Source organism: Saccoglossus kowalevskii, chromosome 1 (genome assembly GCF_978046115.1).
Source record: "Saccoglossus kowalevskii chromosome 1, keSacKowa6.1, whole genome shotgun sequence".
Classification (NCBI taxonomy): Eukaryota; Metazoa; Hemichordata; class Enteropneusta; family Harrimaniidae; genus Saccoglossus; species Saccoglossus kowalevskii.
Window position 1 is genome coordinate 42,844,299 of NC_140641.1, and position 16,699 is coordinate 42,860,997.

The 16,699-nt window shown below is 35.3% G+C and overlaps 1 protein-coding gene and 1 long non-coding RNA gene across 2 annotated transcripts in view; both read right to left on the bottom strand.

The window, feature by feature from the left end:
* Positions 1 to 1,275: 1,275 nt before the first annotated feature.
* LOC146750905 (uncharacterized) lies at positions 1,276 to 3,253 on the bottom strand. Its single transcript, XR_014928832.1, has 2 exons — positions 2,918 to 3,253; positions 1,276 to 2,221 (listed from the first exon to the last, which is right to left on the bottom strand). It is a non-coding gene; the product is annotated as an uncharacterized LOC146750905 (long non-coding RNA).
* An 819-nt stretch (positions 3,254 to 4,072) lies between these two features.
* Positions 4,073 to 16,699, bottom strand: part of LOC100373142 (sodium- and chloride-dependent glycine transporter 1-like) — a 50,698-nt gene continuing 38,071 nt past the window's right edge. Inside the window, exons 10-14 of the mRNA XM_085496440.1 lie at positions 13,611 to 13,742; positions 11,432 to 11,531; positions 11,243 to 11,343; positions 6,552 to 6,725; positions 4,073 to 4,460 (exon numbers count right to left, since the gene is read on the bottom strand). Coding sequence (XP_085352566.1) covers positions 4,317 to 4,460; positions 6,552 to 6,725; positions 11,243 to 11,343; positions 11,432 to 11,531; positions 13,611 to 13,742 — 651 coding nt within the window. The 3' untranslated portion in view covers positions 4,073 to 4,316. The remainder of the gene's footprint in view (positions 4,461 to 6,551; positions 6,726 to 11,242; positions 11,344 to 11,431; positions 11,532 to 13,610; positions 13,743 to 16,699) is intronic.

Here is a 16,699-nt window from a genome sequence, read left to right on the forward strand (position 1 = left end):
TAACCTCAAAGCTATATGCATTGCTGCATCGCCTACATAACCTCAAAGCTATATGCATTGCTACATCGCCTACATAACCTCAAAGCTATATGCATTGCTGCATCGCCTACACGACCTCAAAGCTATATGCATTTTTCCATTGCCTACATAACCTCAAAGCTATATGCATTGCTGCATCGCCTACATAACCTCAAAGCTATATGCATTTTTCCATTGCCTACATAACCTCAAAGCTATATGTATTGCTGCATCGCCTACATAACCTCAAAGCTATATGCATTTTTCCATTGCCTACATAACCTCAAAGCTATATGCATTGCTGCATCGCCTACATAACCTCAAAGCTATATGCATTGCTACATCGCCTACATAACCTCAAAGCTATATGCATTGCTGCATCGCCTACATAACCTCAAAGCTATATGCATTGCTGCATCGCCTACATAACCTCAAAGCTATATGCATTGCTGCATCGCCTACATAACCTCAAAGCTATATGCATTGCTGCATCGCCTACATAACCTCAAAGCTATATGCATTGCTGCATCGCCCACATAACCTCAGCTATATGCATTGCTGCATCGCCTACATAACCTCAAAGCTATATGCATTGCTGCATCGCCTACATAACCTCAAAGCTATATGCATTGCTGCATCGCCTACATAACCTCAAAGCTATATGCATTGCTGCATCGCCTACATAACCTCAAAGCTATATGCATTGCTGCATCGCCTACATAACCTCAAAGCTATATGCATTGCTGCATCGCCTACATAACCTCAAAGCTATATGCATTGCTGCATCGCCTACATAACCTCAAAGCTATATGCATTGCTACATCGCCTACATAACCTCAAAGCTATATGCATTGCTGCATCGCCTACATAACCTCAAAGCTATATGCATTGCTGCATCGCCTACATAACCTCAAAGCTGTATGCATTGCTGCATCGCCTACATAACCTCAAAGCTATATGCATTGCTGCATCGCCTACATAACCTCAAAGCTATATGCATTGCTGCATCGCCCACATAACCTCAAAGCTATATGCATTGCTGCATCGCCCACATAACCTCAAAGCTATATGCATTGCTGCATCGCCTACATAACCTAAAGCTATATGCATTGCTACATTGCCTACATAACCTCAAAGCTATATGCATTGCTGCATCGCCTACATAACCTCAAAGCTATATGCATTGCTGCATCGCCTACATAACCTCAAAGCTATATGCATTGCTGCATCGCCTACATAATCTCAAAGCTATATGCATTTTTCCATTGCCTACATAACCTCAAAGCTATATGCATTGTTGCATCGCCTACATAACCTCAAAGCTATATGCATTGCTGCATCGCCTACATAACCTCAAAGCTATATGCATTGCTGCATCGCCTACATAACCTCAAAGCTATATGCATTGCTGCATTGCCTACATAACCTCAAAGCTATATGCATTTTTCCATTGCCTACATAACCTCAAAGCTATATGCATTGCTGCATCGCCTACATAACCTCAAAGCTATATGCATTGCTGCATCGCCTACATAACCTCAAAGCTATATGCATTGCTGCATCGCCTACATAACCTCAAAGCTATATGCATTGCTGCATTGCCTACATAACCTCAAAGCTATATGCATTGCTACATCGCCTACATAACCTCAAAGCTATATGCATTGCTGCATCGCCTACATAACCTCAAAGCTATATGCATTGCTGCATCGCCTACATAACCTCAAAGCTATATGCATTGCTGCATCGCCTACATAATCTCAAAGCTATATGCATTTTTCCATTGCCTACATAACCTCAAAGCTATATGCATTGCTGCATCGCCTACATAACCTCAAAGCTATATGCATTGCTGCATCGCCTACATAATCTCAAAGCTATATGCATTTTTCCATTGCCTACATAACCTCAAAGCTATATGCATTGCTGCATTGCCTACACGACCTCAAAGCTATATGCATTGCTGCATCGCCTACATAACCTCAAAGCTATATGCATTGCTGCATCGCCTACATAACCTCAAAGCTATATGCATTGCTACATCGCCTACATAACCTCAAAGCTATATGCATTGCTGCATCGCCTACATAACCTCAAAGCTATATGCATTGCTACATCGCCTACATAACCTCAAAGCTATATGCATTGCTGCATCGCCTACATAACCTCAAAGCTATATGCATTGCTGCATCGCCTACATAACCTCAAAACTATATGCATTGCTACATTGCCTACATAACCTCAAAGCTATATGCATTGCTGCATTGCCTACATAACCTCAAAGCTATATGCATTGCTGCATCGCCTACATAACCTAAAGCTATATGCATTGCTGCATCGCCTACATAACCTCAAAGCTATATGCATTGCCTACATAACCTCAAAGCTATATGCATTGCTGCATCGCCTACATAACCTAAAGCTATATGCATTGCTGCATCGCCTACATAACCTCAAAGCTATATATGCATTGCTGCATCGCCTACATAACCTAAAGCTATATGCATTGCTGCATCGCTCACATAACCTCAAAGCTATATATGCATTGCTGCATCGCCTACATAACCTCAAAGCTATATGCATTGCTACATTGCCTACATAACCTCAAAGCTATATGCATTGTTGCATCGCCTACATAACCTCAAAGCTATATGCATTGCTACATTGCCTACATAACCTCAAAGCTATATGCATTGCTGCATCGCCTACATAACCTCAAAGCTATATGCATTGTTGCATCGCCTACATAACCTCAAAGCTATATGCATTGCTACATTGCCTACATAACCTCAAAGCTATATGCATTGCTGCATCGCCTACATAACCTCAAAGCTATATGCATTGTTGCATCGCCTACATAACCTCAAAGCTATATGCATTGCTACATTGCCTACATAACCTCAAAGCTATATGCATTGCTGCATCGCCCACATAACCTCAAAGCTATATGCATTGCTACATTGCCTACATAACCTCAAAGCTATATGCATTGCTGCATCGCCTACATAACCTCAAAGCTATATGCATTGCTACATTGCCTGCACAACCTCAAAGCTATATGCATTGCTGCATCGCCTACATAACCTCAAAGCTATATGCATTGCTGCATCGCCTACATAACCTCAAAGCTATATGCATTGCTACATTGCCTGCACAACCTCAAAGCTATATGCATTGCTGCATCGCCTACATAACCTCAAAGCTATATATGCATTGCTGCATCGCCTACATAACCTCAAAGCTATATGCATTGCTGCATTGCCCACATAACCTCAAAGCTATATGCATTGCTGCATCGCCTACATAACCTCAGCTATATGCATTGCTACATTGCCTACATAACCTCAAAGCTATATGCATTGCTGCATCGCCTACATAACCTCAAAGCTATATGCATTGCTGCATCGCCTACATAACCTCAAAGCTATATGCATTGCTGCATCGCCCACATAACCTCAAAGCTATATGCATTGCTGCATCGCCTACATAACCTCAAAGCTATATGCATTGCTGCATCGCCCACATAACCTCAAAGCTATATGCATTGCTGCATCGCCTACATAACCTCAAAACTTTTTTTAGTTATCTTAAATGTGGAGAGACAGAATGATATGAAAATCTCAAGCACCCAAATAATGTGATCAATTCTTTAGTTAAGATTTTATAGATTAAGATTTGTTTTTTAAAGAAATGAAGGTCTTTTTTTAAAAATCCAAAATATTTGGGGAAAAAAAAAAAATTTGTTCTGGATAAAAGAATCTTGCATTTCATATTCTGCAAATCACACAGAATAATGTACATTCAATACGCTGGTGGATTTTAATTGTACACAGGTGGTGCCAAATGATATGCATTAAAGGCACCTAATGTATTATTCACTTTACATTTCAAGGTCTATGGTCCAGATACAAAGTGAAGGCAAGCAAAAATACAACAGGAACCTATTATATTTTTACCTGAAAAATAAGCATTATATGTAAACAGAGTCTCTGCAACAAAATTTGTGCTAATTATTAAAATTTTACCATTAAAATCAAAAAATAAATTAAAAAAATTAATAAAACCAACTTGAATTTATTTAATTGCTACATCCCTTTAGAACAAGGGCTCACTAATTAAAAAAAAAATAGTAACCAAGTGTCATGAATTTTCTGGAAACAATAAAATTACATAAAACATAAAGCTATAGGAAACCTAATATAGGTCATATCATGTGACTTTCTCTTAAAACATTCAAAATTTACTACATCTATTAATTCAAATAATAACTGATGAATAGATGAATCACAAACTGTTGTCTACATATCAACAGACATTAATGGTTGATTTTTTTCTTGAAGTTCAATCTTATTTGAGGATGCCTTCAATGCGTAGCGACCAGTACGAAACTGTTCAAGTGCTGGTCCCCAGTCATCAGTTGGCTTAATCAATGACTGCACACGCTGTAATGAAAACAAGTCTTTTGTCAATGCATTGTACCAGCTTGTAATTGGCAGAACACGAAGGAAGAAGGTTATTAACCAGACATTGAATTAATAAATTGGCATGCACATAAAAACATTCTGTCCTTTCATTATACAGAATTTAAACAAAACTGATCAAGTATTACATAAAGAGAACAATAAAACAAAATGGCTGCCAGTCAAACTCCAACAAAAACATTCAAAGATAATATTATGTGTTGCCTTTGTAACAAAGCAATATGTGTGATATCCGTAATGTAATGTGTGTAGTTTAAACTTGATTAGTCCTGCCATGTATGACATATCTGATAAACTGCATTTGTTTAAACCAAATATGACCGCCATGCAGTCAGGCTCTTGAGATTTAATAGTGATAAAAATGTGTGTTTGTGAAGTTTGAACTGACCAGTCTGGCATGTAAAATTAATGGATAAAGACTTGCATGAAACAAAATGGCAGTCAGTTGGCCATTTAAACCAAATTTGTCAGCACACAAATGCCATTTGGCTATCTTGAATCAGACCATGAACAAATGCATGTGCATATGTTTGATCATATGGGTATGGAGAAGCGAATAGTATTTTGCTCTAGCACAGATTTGTTGGAAATTGCCCTCCTTCACTTGACAATTGGTATATTTGTGGAGTTTTTACCAGCCTGTGAACCGACGTGGTTTAGTATCGTAATTTTTGAAATTAATCAATAATATTTTCCCCATTTCCCCGCTCTGTCAAAAGGAGTTAGGTATGTATTCTTCACGTAACTGTCTCCTTAAAATAAAATAAAATAAAATATTACATATACAAGAAGCACCCAAATCATGTAACAAGAAGTTGCAGTTCAGTTGCTTCATACAACTATTAGATTTGAATAATAGTTAATACTAGTTGTATTTTCACATTTTTACTATCAAAACCACCATGTTTGGGCGAGCGGTTGGTGTTTTAAATGAGCGAGCGAGCAAATAAAAAGCAATCGCGGTCGGTTTCTGACAAGACCGTGCAGTCGAAAATTAAGCGATAAGCGCGTTGATTAAAAAGCAGTAAAAGTGGAAGGTTGGGTGAAATGAGTACTGTAGATGTATCACTCTGCAGAATAGTGAGCAGTATAGATGTATCACTATGAAAAATAATGTTCAATCCTGATTCTATTGTGTTTTTTTGTTTATTATAAGTAAATTTGATACACAGTATTTATAAAGAAGCATTTAGGTAAATATATATCAACACCTTTATTTACAATAATTATAATAGCAATGAAATTTTATTTCAATTTGGTATTATCTGCAGTACACCTACTTTCCCCTTGATTGCGATCACCATAAAAATTATAAAATTAATTGCCTTGGTAACAAATCTTGAAATATCGGAGCACTGAATCAAGCAGGCACTGAAGCAAGCTGACACCGAATCCGAATCAAGCCAGCACTAAATCAAGCCGGCACTGAAGCAAGTTGACACTCAATCAAGCCCGCACTGAATCAAGCCAGCACTAAATCAAGCCGGCACTGAAGCAAGTTGACACTCAATCAAGCCCGCACTAAAGCTACCCTGCACTGAGTCAAGCCGGCACTGAGTCAGGCCGGCACTGAGTCAGGCCGGCACTGAAGCAAGCTGGCACTGAAGCAAGCCGGCACTAAGTCAGGCACTGAAGCAAGCCGGCACTAAGTCAGTGCCAGCACTGAAGCAAGCCGGCACTAAGTCAAGCTGGCACTGAAGCAGGCCGGCACTGAAGTAGGCCGGCACTGAAGCAAGCTGGCACTGAATCAGACCGGCACTGAAGCAAGCCAGCACTGAATCAAGACTGCACTGAATAAAATCTGCAATAAAGCAAGTCGGCACTGAATGTCATTCTGCTAAATTACCAAACCAAACATGATGTGCATGTATGCTACTACATGATAGTAGTTACTCTAAACTATTACATGATTACCCCTGGGTACGTAGGATACAATATTTTATATTACAGGGGTCAATGAGAGGTTTTCTGCACATCATACAAAGCAAGAATGCAACTTTAATTCGCTGGTTCACTTTCTGGAACCAGGAGAGCTTAATAATTGATACTCACCTTTACAAAAGTGTCGCCCTCAGATGATGTGAAATACTCCACAACCATCCATAATGGTATCATAGCAACAGATGAAGAGGCAATGATCCAACCAATAGCTTCAGCCCAACTTGGATAAACATAGTCACCCAGGTAAATTGGTACATATCCAATACCTATCATTATGAGTATAAACTGAACAGAAAAATAGAAGAGTGTTCGATCAATCACTGGTTCCAGCAGTATATACAATTAGATCTACATCATGAATTAACTCTACTGAGTATATATACTGTTACTTACCACAATAATCAATGGAGTAATAACTGCCCACCATAGTTTCCACCATCTGAATTAACTCTACTGAGTATATATACTGTTACTTACCACAATAATCAATGGAGTAATGACTGCCCACCATAGTTTCCACCATATGAATTAACTCTACTGGGTATATATACTGTTACTCACCACAATAATCAATGGAGTAATGACTGCCCAGCATAGTTTCCACCATATGAATTAACTCTACTGAGTATATATACTGTTACTCACCACAATAATCAATGGAGTAATGACTGCCCAGCATAGTTTCCACCATATGAATTAACTCTACTGAGTATATATACTGTTACTCACCACAATAATCAATGGAGTAATGACTGCCCAGCATAGTTTCCACCATATGAATTAACTCTACTGGGTATATATACTGTTACTCACCACAATAATCAATGGAGTAATGACTGCCCAGCATAGTTTCCACCATATGAATTAACTCTACTGAGTATATATACTGTTACTCACCACAATAATCAATGGAGTAATGACTGCCCAGCATAGTTTCCACCATATGAATTAACTCTACTAAGTATATATACTGTTACTTACCACAATAATCAATGGAGTAATGACTGCCCAGCATACTGTAAAATGACTAATTTTCACTGGGTTTAAATTTCACTGATTTACCATTTCAGGCATATTCAGTGGGTTTTAAATTCACGGTTTTATCATTTAGATAATATGTTTTATGCTAAATTTTACATATTCACTGGGTTTTAATTTAGCGCATTTTCCAGTCAGCGAAATAAACCAAATTAAAACCCAGTGAATAATTAACCATTTTACAGTAGTTTCCACCATATGAATTAACTCTACTGAGTATATATACTGTTACTTACCACAATAATCAATGGAGTAATGACTGCCCAGCATAGTTTCCACCATATGAATTAACTCTACTGAGTATATATACTGTTACTCACCACAATAATCAATGGAGTAATGACTGCCCAGCATAGTTTCCACCATATGAATTAACTCTACTGAGTATATATACTGTTACTCACCACAATAATCAATGGAGTAATGACTGCCCAGCATAGTTTCCACCATATGAATTAACTCTACTGGGTATATATACTGTTACTTACCACAATAATCAATGGAGTAATGACTGCCCACCATAGTTTCCACCATATGAATTAACTCTACTGGGTATATATACTGTTACTCACCACAATAATCAATGGAGTAATGACTGCCCAGCATAGTTTCCACCATATGAATTAACTCTACTGGGTATATATACTGTTACTTACCACAATAATCAATGGAGTAATGACTGCCCAGCATAGTTTCCACCATATGAATTAACTCTACTGAGTATATATACTGTTACTTACCACAATAATCAATGGAGTAATGACTGCCCAGCATAGTTTCCACCATATGAATTAACTCTACTGAGTATATATACTGTTACTTACCACAATAATCAATGGAGTAATGACTGCCCAGCATAGTTTCCACCATATGAATTAACTCTACTGAGTATATATACTGTTACTTACCACAATAATCAATGGAGTAATGACTGCCCAGCATAGTTTCCACCATATGAATTAACTCTACTGAGTATATATACTGTTACTCACCACAATAATCAATGGAGTAATGACTTCCCAGCATAGTTTCCACCATATGAATTAACTCTACTGAGTATATATACTGTTACTCACCACAATAATCAATGGAGTAATGACTGCCCAGCATAGTTTCCACCATATGAATTAACTCTACTGAGTATATATACTGTTACTCACCACAATAATCAATGGAGTAATGACTGCCCAGCATAGTTTCCACCATATGAATTAACTCTACTGGGTATATATACTGTTACTTACCACAATAATCAATGGAGTAATGACTGCCCACCATAGTTTCCACCATATGAATTAACTCTACTGAGTATATATACTGTTACTCACCACAATAATCAATGGAGTAATGACTGCCCAGCATAGTTTCCACCATATGAATTAACTCTACTGAGTATATATACTGTTACTTACCAAAATAATCAATGGAGTAATGACTGCCCAGCATAGTTTCCACCATATGAATTAACTCTACTGAGTATATATACTGTTACTTACCACACTAATCAATGGAGTAATGACTGCCCAGCATAGTTTCCACCATATGAATTAACTCTACTGAGTATATATACTGTTACTTACCACAATAATCAATGGAGTAATGACTGCCCAGCATAGTTTCCACCATATGAATTAACTCTACTGAGTATATATACTGTTACTCACCACAATAATCAATGGAGTAATGACTGCCCAGCATAGTTTCCACCATATGAATTAACTCTACTGAGTATATATACTGTTACTTACCACAATAATCAATGGAGTAATGACTGCCCAGCATAGTTTCCACCATATGAATTAACTCTACTGAGTATATATACTGTTACTCACCACAATAATCAATGGAGTAATGACTGCCCAGCATAGTTTCCACCATATGAATTAACTCTACTGAGTATATATACTGTTACTTACCACAATAATCAATGGAGTAATGACTGCCCAGCATAGTTTCCACCATATGAATTAACTCTACTGAGTATATATACTGTTACTTACCACAATAATCAATGGAGTAATGACTGCCCAGCATAGTTTCCACCATATGAATTAACTCTACTGAGTATATATACTGTTACTCACCACAATAATCAATGGAGTAATGACTGCCCAGCATAGTTTCCACCATATGAATTAACTCTACTGAGTATATATACTGTTACTCACCACAATAATCAATGGAGTAATGACTGCCCAGCATAGTTTCCACCATATGAATTAACTCTACTGAGTATATATACTGTTACTCACCACAATAATCAATGGAGTAATGACTGCCCAGCATAGTTTCCACCATATGAATTAACTCTACTGAGTATATATACTGTTACTCACCACAATAATCAATGGAGTAATGACTGCCCAGCATAGTTTCCACCATATGAATTAACTCTACTGAGTATATATACTGTTACTTACCACAATAATCAATGGAGTAATGACTGCCCAGCATAGTTTCCACCATATGAATTAACTCTACTGAGTATATATACTGTTACTCACCACAATAATCAATGAAGTAATGACTGCCCAGCATAGTTTCCACCATATGAATTAACTCTACTGAGTATATATACTGTTACTCACCACAATAATCAATGGAGTAATGACTGCCCAGCATAGTTTCCACCATATGAATTAACTCTACTGAGTATATATACTGTTACTCACCACAATAATCAATGGAGTAATGACTGCCCAGCATAGTTTCCACCATATGAATTAACTCTACTGAGTATATATACTGTTACTCACCACAATAATCAATGGAGTAATGACTGCCCAGCATAGTTTCCACCATATGAATTAACTCTACTGAGTATATATACTGTTACTTACCACAATAATCAATGGAGTAATGACTGCCCAGCATAGTTTCCACCATATGAATTAACTCTACTGAGTATATATACTGTTACTCACCACAATAATCAATGGAGTAATGACTGCCCAGCATAGTTTCCACCATATGAATTAACTCTACTGAGTATATATACTGTTACTCACCACAATAATCAATGGAGTAATGACTGCCCAGCATAGTTTCCACCATATGAATTAACTCTACTGAGTATATATACTGTTACTCACCACAATAATCAATGGAGTAATGACTGCCCAGCATAGTTTCCACCATATGAATTAACTCTACTGAGTATATATACTGTTACTTACCACAATAATCAATGGAGTAATGACTGCCCAGCATAGTTTCCACCATATGAATTAACTCTACTGAGTATATATACTGTTACTCACCACAATAATCAATGGAGTAATGACTGCCCAGCATAGTTTCCACCATATGAATTAACTCTACTGAGTATATATACTGTTACTCACCACAATAATCAATGGAGTAATGACTGCCCAGCATAGTTTCCACCATATGAATTAACTCTACTGAGTATATATACTGTTACTCACCACAATAATCAATGGAGTAATGACTGCCCAGCATAGTTTCCACCATATGAATTAACTCTACTGAGTATATATACTGTTACTCACCACAATAATCAATGGAGTAATGACTGCCCAGCATAGTTTCCACCATATGAATTAACTCTACTGAGTATACATACTGTTACTCACCACAATAATCAATGGAGTAATGACTGCCCAGCATAGTTTCCACCATATGAATTAACTCTACTGAGTATATATACTGTTACTCACCACAATAATCAATGGAGTAATGACTGCCCAGCATAGTTTCCACCATATGAATTAACTCTACTGAGTATATATACTGTTACTCACCACAATAATCAATGGAGTAATGACTGCCCAGCATAGTTTCCACCATATAGACATTTCACGTTGAAGCATCATATAAATATCATCATAGAAATTGTTGATACCTGTGAATGAAATAAAATCAGTTTTTATTGACAGAATAACTGCAAATCAAGTACTATAATTATGTAAATAAGACAGGAAGAGACTTACCATACAAAACAACAAATATTAGACACTCTATCAGGGCAATAACCATCAAACCAATATAACTAATAAACCAATCCAGGAGATGCATTATATAATTACCACCCTGAAAATGTATACAACAATATATTGTTATTTAGATTACATGAAGAGCTGGTTTATCTCAAGCTTTCATTGTCACCTGTATTAACTACCAATCTTTGTACAAAGTCTAAATGATTAGCTAACACTCTGATGAAATGCAAATCATAACATGAATCATCTAACAAATTACAAACAAAATAGTTCATTGAGTAATATGTTGTATAACATTATGTATAGTCTTTCTAGTAATATGTTGTATAACATTATGTATAGTTTTTCTTGTAATATGTTGTATAACATTATGTATAGTCTTTCTTGTAATATGTTGTATAACATTATGTATAGTCTTTCTAGTAATATGTTGTATAACATTATGTATAGTTTTTCTTGTAATATGTTGTATAACATTATGTATAGTCTTTCTAGTAATATGTTGTATAACATTATGTATAGTCTTTCTTGTAATATGTTGTATAACATTATGTATAGTTTTTCTAGTAATATGTTGTATAACATTATGTATAGTCTTTCTAGTAATATGTTGTATAACATTATGTATAGTCTTTCTTGTAATATGATGTATAACATTATGTATAGTCTTTCTTGTAATATGTTGTATAACATTATGTATAGTCTTTCTTGTAATATGTTGTATAACATTATGTATAGTCTTTCTAGTAATATGTTGTATAACATTATAGTTTTTCTAGTAATATGTTGTATAACATTATGTATAGTCTTTCTAGTAATATGTTATATAACATTATGTATAGTTTTTCTAGTAATATGTTGTATAACATTATGTATAGTTTTTCAAGTAATATGTTGTATAACATTATGTATAGTTTTTCTAGTAATATGATGTATAACATTATGTATAGTCTTTCTTGTAATATGTTGTATAACATTATGTATAGTCTTTCTTGTAATATGTTGTATAACATTATGTATAGTCTTTCTAGTAATATGTTGTATAACATTATGTATAGTTTTTCTAGTAATATGTTGTATAACATTATGTATAGTCTTTCTAGTAATATGTTGTATAACATTATGTATAGTCTTGTAATATGTTGTATAACATTATGTATAGTCTTGTAATATGTTGTATAACATTATGTATAGTCTTTCTTGTAATATGTTGTATAACATTATGTATAGTTTTTCAAGTAATATGTTGTATAACATTATGTATAGTTTTTCTAGTAATATGTTGTATAACATTATGTATAGTCTTTCTTGTAATATGTTGTATAACATTATGTATAGTCTTTCTTGTAATATGTTGTATAACATTATGTATAGTCTTTCTTGTAATATGATGTATAACATTATGTATAGTCTTTCTTGTAATATGTTGTATAACATTATGTATAGTCTTGTAATATGTTGTATAACATTATGTATAGTTTTTCTAGTAATATGTTGTATAACATTATGTATAGTCTTTCTTGTAATATGTTGTATAACATTATGTATAGTCTTTCTTGTAATATGTTGTATAACATTATGTATAGTCTTTCTTGTAATATGATGTATAACATTATGTATAGTCTTTCTTGTAATATGTTGTATAACATTATTATGTAGTCTTTCTTGTAATATGTTGTATAACATTATGTATAGTCTTTCTTGTAATATGTTGTATAACATTATGTATAGTCTTTCTAGTAATATGTTGTATAACATTATGTATAGTCTTTCTTGTAATATGTTGTATAACATTATGTAAAGTCTTTCTAGTAATATGTTGTATAACATAATGTATAGTCTCAAGCAAGTTTGAAGAAAATCAACCTTCAAAATACCTCGAATTTGGTGCATTTTTATCACTAAAATGGCTGCCATTTTTGACCAAATCACGAAATTACCACATGTGAAAATGTATCAGATAAGTATGCACAAGGTTTGAAGTGAATCGGTACTGGAGTGTCTGAGATATAGCTGTGAACGCACACATTTGTTCAAATCAGGACTAGACATAAAAGTAGCCTACATGTATTGATTTTAGAATACAAAATAACCACAACAATTTTTTTTTAGCTTAAATCTCAGTAACATCTTTTGTGATCTATGCTGTTGTAATATTGTAATAACTTACTGATGTTGTCATGGGCAACCCAAGGACATACGAAACCATACAAACAAATAACACAAATAAAGACTTCTTTGGTCGTAACAACTTTGGAAAGTTGTCAATAAAGGCGCTGCAGACATTTTCAACCATGACAAACTGTAATTCAACAGAATACAATGTAATGTTAAGTGGTATTAACACAGCTGTCATACAATATTATGTTACTATAATCAGAGGTACATTACTTAAAGTGCCTGTGAAATGGCTGCTATTTTCACGCCTAAAATTATCAATTGATACATAAATATTATTAATTTTTATGTTTCTAAGCATGAATTATTTGTTTTAAGTGAAAAAATGTGTTTTAAACTCAGTCTACGGCAACTTTATTTTTGTGTATTTTAAAACGAGGCTCCTTATTAGCTTCTCATTTGCATACAAAAATTCCCCTTGTGACGTCAGAAGGGGAAGTCGCATGGCAGCTTGCATTGCCAATACGTGTAAATAAGGCAAAGTTCTTGTGCAGTTTTCTCGTCTTTGACTATATTGTCACTTATGTACTTGTTCGTCGAGGAAGAATGGACCATATTGAACACATAGTATCAATTTTTGTTGCATGGGGTTGAGTTAGATGCGAAATATGTCCGTTCTGGTGTAGCTGGTCACCGTGATCGTCACCGACACCGGCGCACGTTTGTACACTGTCGCTGGACAAAATAGAATTTGACGTCGGAATTATCTCGTTATTTAGCAGGTTACTAGGCACGTCACTACACTGTTTTTATTTCATCGATCGTCTGAGTAAAACTTTCAAAATTAAAATAAAAGAGAACATATTTTGACATTCTAAACATTAGACTATAGTGATCACTATAAAATAATTTAAAAAACGACAAATAACAGTTACTAAATAAATGATAGCCGCGTGGAAATAAATTGACATTTTGTTGAAACAGGTGAACGCGTTGGGTCACGGCGAGGGCAAGTGCGTTAAAAGCGGCGTTTAATTGGATAACAAAAATAATCGAGATCGACACACATACAGATAAATTCAGAGTGGATTCGAGTTATCGTGATCCATGGTGTGATTGTCATAAACATCATATTAAAACTTTATTTGGTGGAAACACATTGACAAAGCCCGGATTCTTATTTCATAAATTATTACGCAGATCATGGAGCTAAGCTCCATGCGCAGATAAAGCTGCAAGCATGGAGGTAAAAAAGAACAGAGGTGTGAATTCGACATTCAACACCAATCACCAAACAATTCAGAAACTTTTATCCTTCGAAAATGAAAACAGTCAACAGTGTGTAATTTCTTGTTTGTCTGACGCTTCGTTTTCGTGTCACTGTCAAAATTATTGCTACCTTTTACTTAACAGGGACTAAATGGTCTCTATAAAACGATAATCAGGATCGCAAAAAAAGTCAACTGATTTAAAACACTTGCCGGACGTCTCTCTCTCTTCTGAAATCCGCCTCGGTGATCATGGGCTGGTCCGGAATCTATTTCTTTCAAAAGTGTTGCGCCAGGTTTACGTTGTCGACGTTTCTCTTTAAACCTAGTCGTTTTTTTATGAACGAGGACAGTTTTTCCCCCAAAAAAGAATCCAAGTTTAAGTGATGTCGCACCTTCGGATCGATTAGAAACGTGTGAATACATACACTATGGCTATACGTTTCACTGTAACTGCCCACAACACATCTAAAACTCTCTCAAAAAAAAAAAAAAAAAAAAAATAGACAAAAAATAAGAAAAAACGCCGACCGAAAAATGTATATCGTTTAAAAGTATACTGAACGACCAGTGTTATTACGGCTCAGGGGTATGACTTCCTCTCAAATTTTGTCATTTGGTGGCGCACTTTCGGCGAGAGTCGGAAATCCGGAAACAGTCGACCGTTTCAAGATAGGTGGGCGTGGCTACAACACGAGAAATATCCCAAATTTACTTGGATACGAGTAATCATTTTCAGCAAAAAAATCAATAACTACCCTTTTCAGTGGGACACAGATCTAAAAAGGGAAACGTAAGGGTGGGCATTGCACAGGCACTTTAACTAAAATACATTAAATACTGGTACTGCATAAAAACAACAAACAATGTAATATTAATACTATAATGCAACAAGTACTGTTAACAACATGGAAACTTCAGACAAGTTTCAATAAACAAGTCATGCATGGCACAGCCCCAGTTAGTTGCAATTAAGATATATAATTTTGTTTATAGTAATAAAGTTGGAACATAAACATGCCAGAGATATTTATTTAGAAGCTGATGCTTAATTATTAATTTTTAATATTAAAATGATTGACATTCAGTCATATTGTATTTGATCACCAAACAAGTACTTGTCTATATTGAGAAATATTGATCTGGAAAAGCATTAATAACAAGCCATGCATGGTACAGTCCTCATTAGTTATGAAATTTAAAAAAGTCGACCCCTATGCCTGGTGAGTGTGCCACAGACTCAGTGGGAAGGCAAATTCCACTGGCTGAGAATGCGAATTTGGGGGAACCCTGGTTGACACAAGGGTAGCACATTAAAATTGCCATTTGATAGGGAGATGGTCACATAGCCCTGTTATGTAGTCCGAAACATGAATATGCACTAGCACTTGTAATCTGCACATACAAAAATATACTTGTCCATATTGAGAGATATTGCACTGGAACATCATTTATTAAAACAAAATGACCGCTGGTTGGCCATTTTGAATTGGATCATCAAACAAAATCCATTCATAAATAACCAAGATCCGGTTCCAGGATGCCATAAATATTTTTGGTGAGTTTTTAGCACAAAAATAGTCACCATTTGGACATTATGAATTGGATTGTCAAACCAATATATCCATGTGATGATGTACTGTATAATGAATATTTAAAATTTGAACATAATTAGTCAAAGCATGTCAGAGATATGGCACTAGAACCACAATCATTAAAACACAAGCGACCTGGCGGCCGAAATAGCTCCGCCGTCTTCATTATCATGGAACAAGAATCAGTAAAGTGGCATTGTGGTTGAAGGTTTTAGACTAGTTGTCGAAAATAAAAATTTTTACCAAAAATGACAAAAATATTCACTAAAAATCCAAAT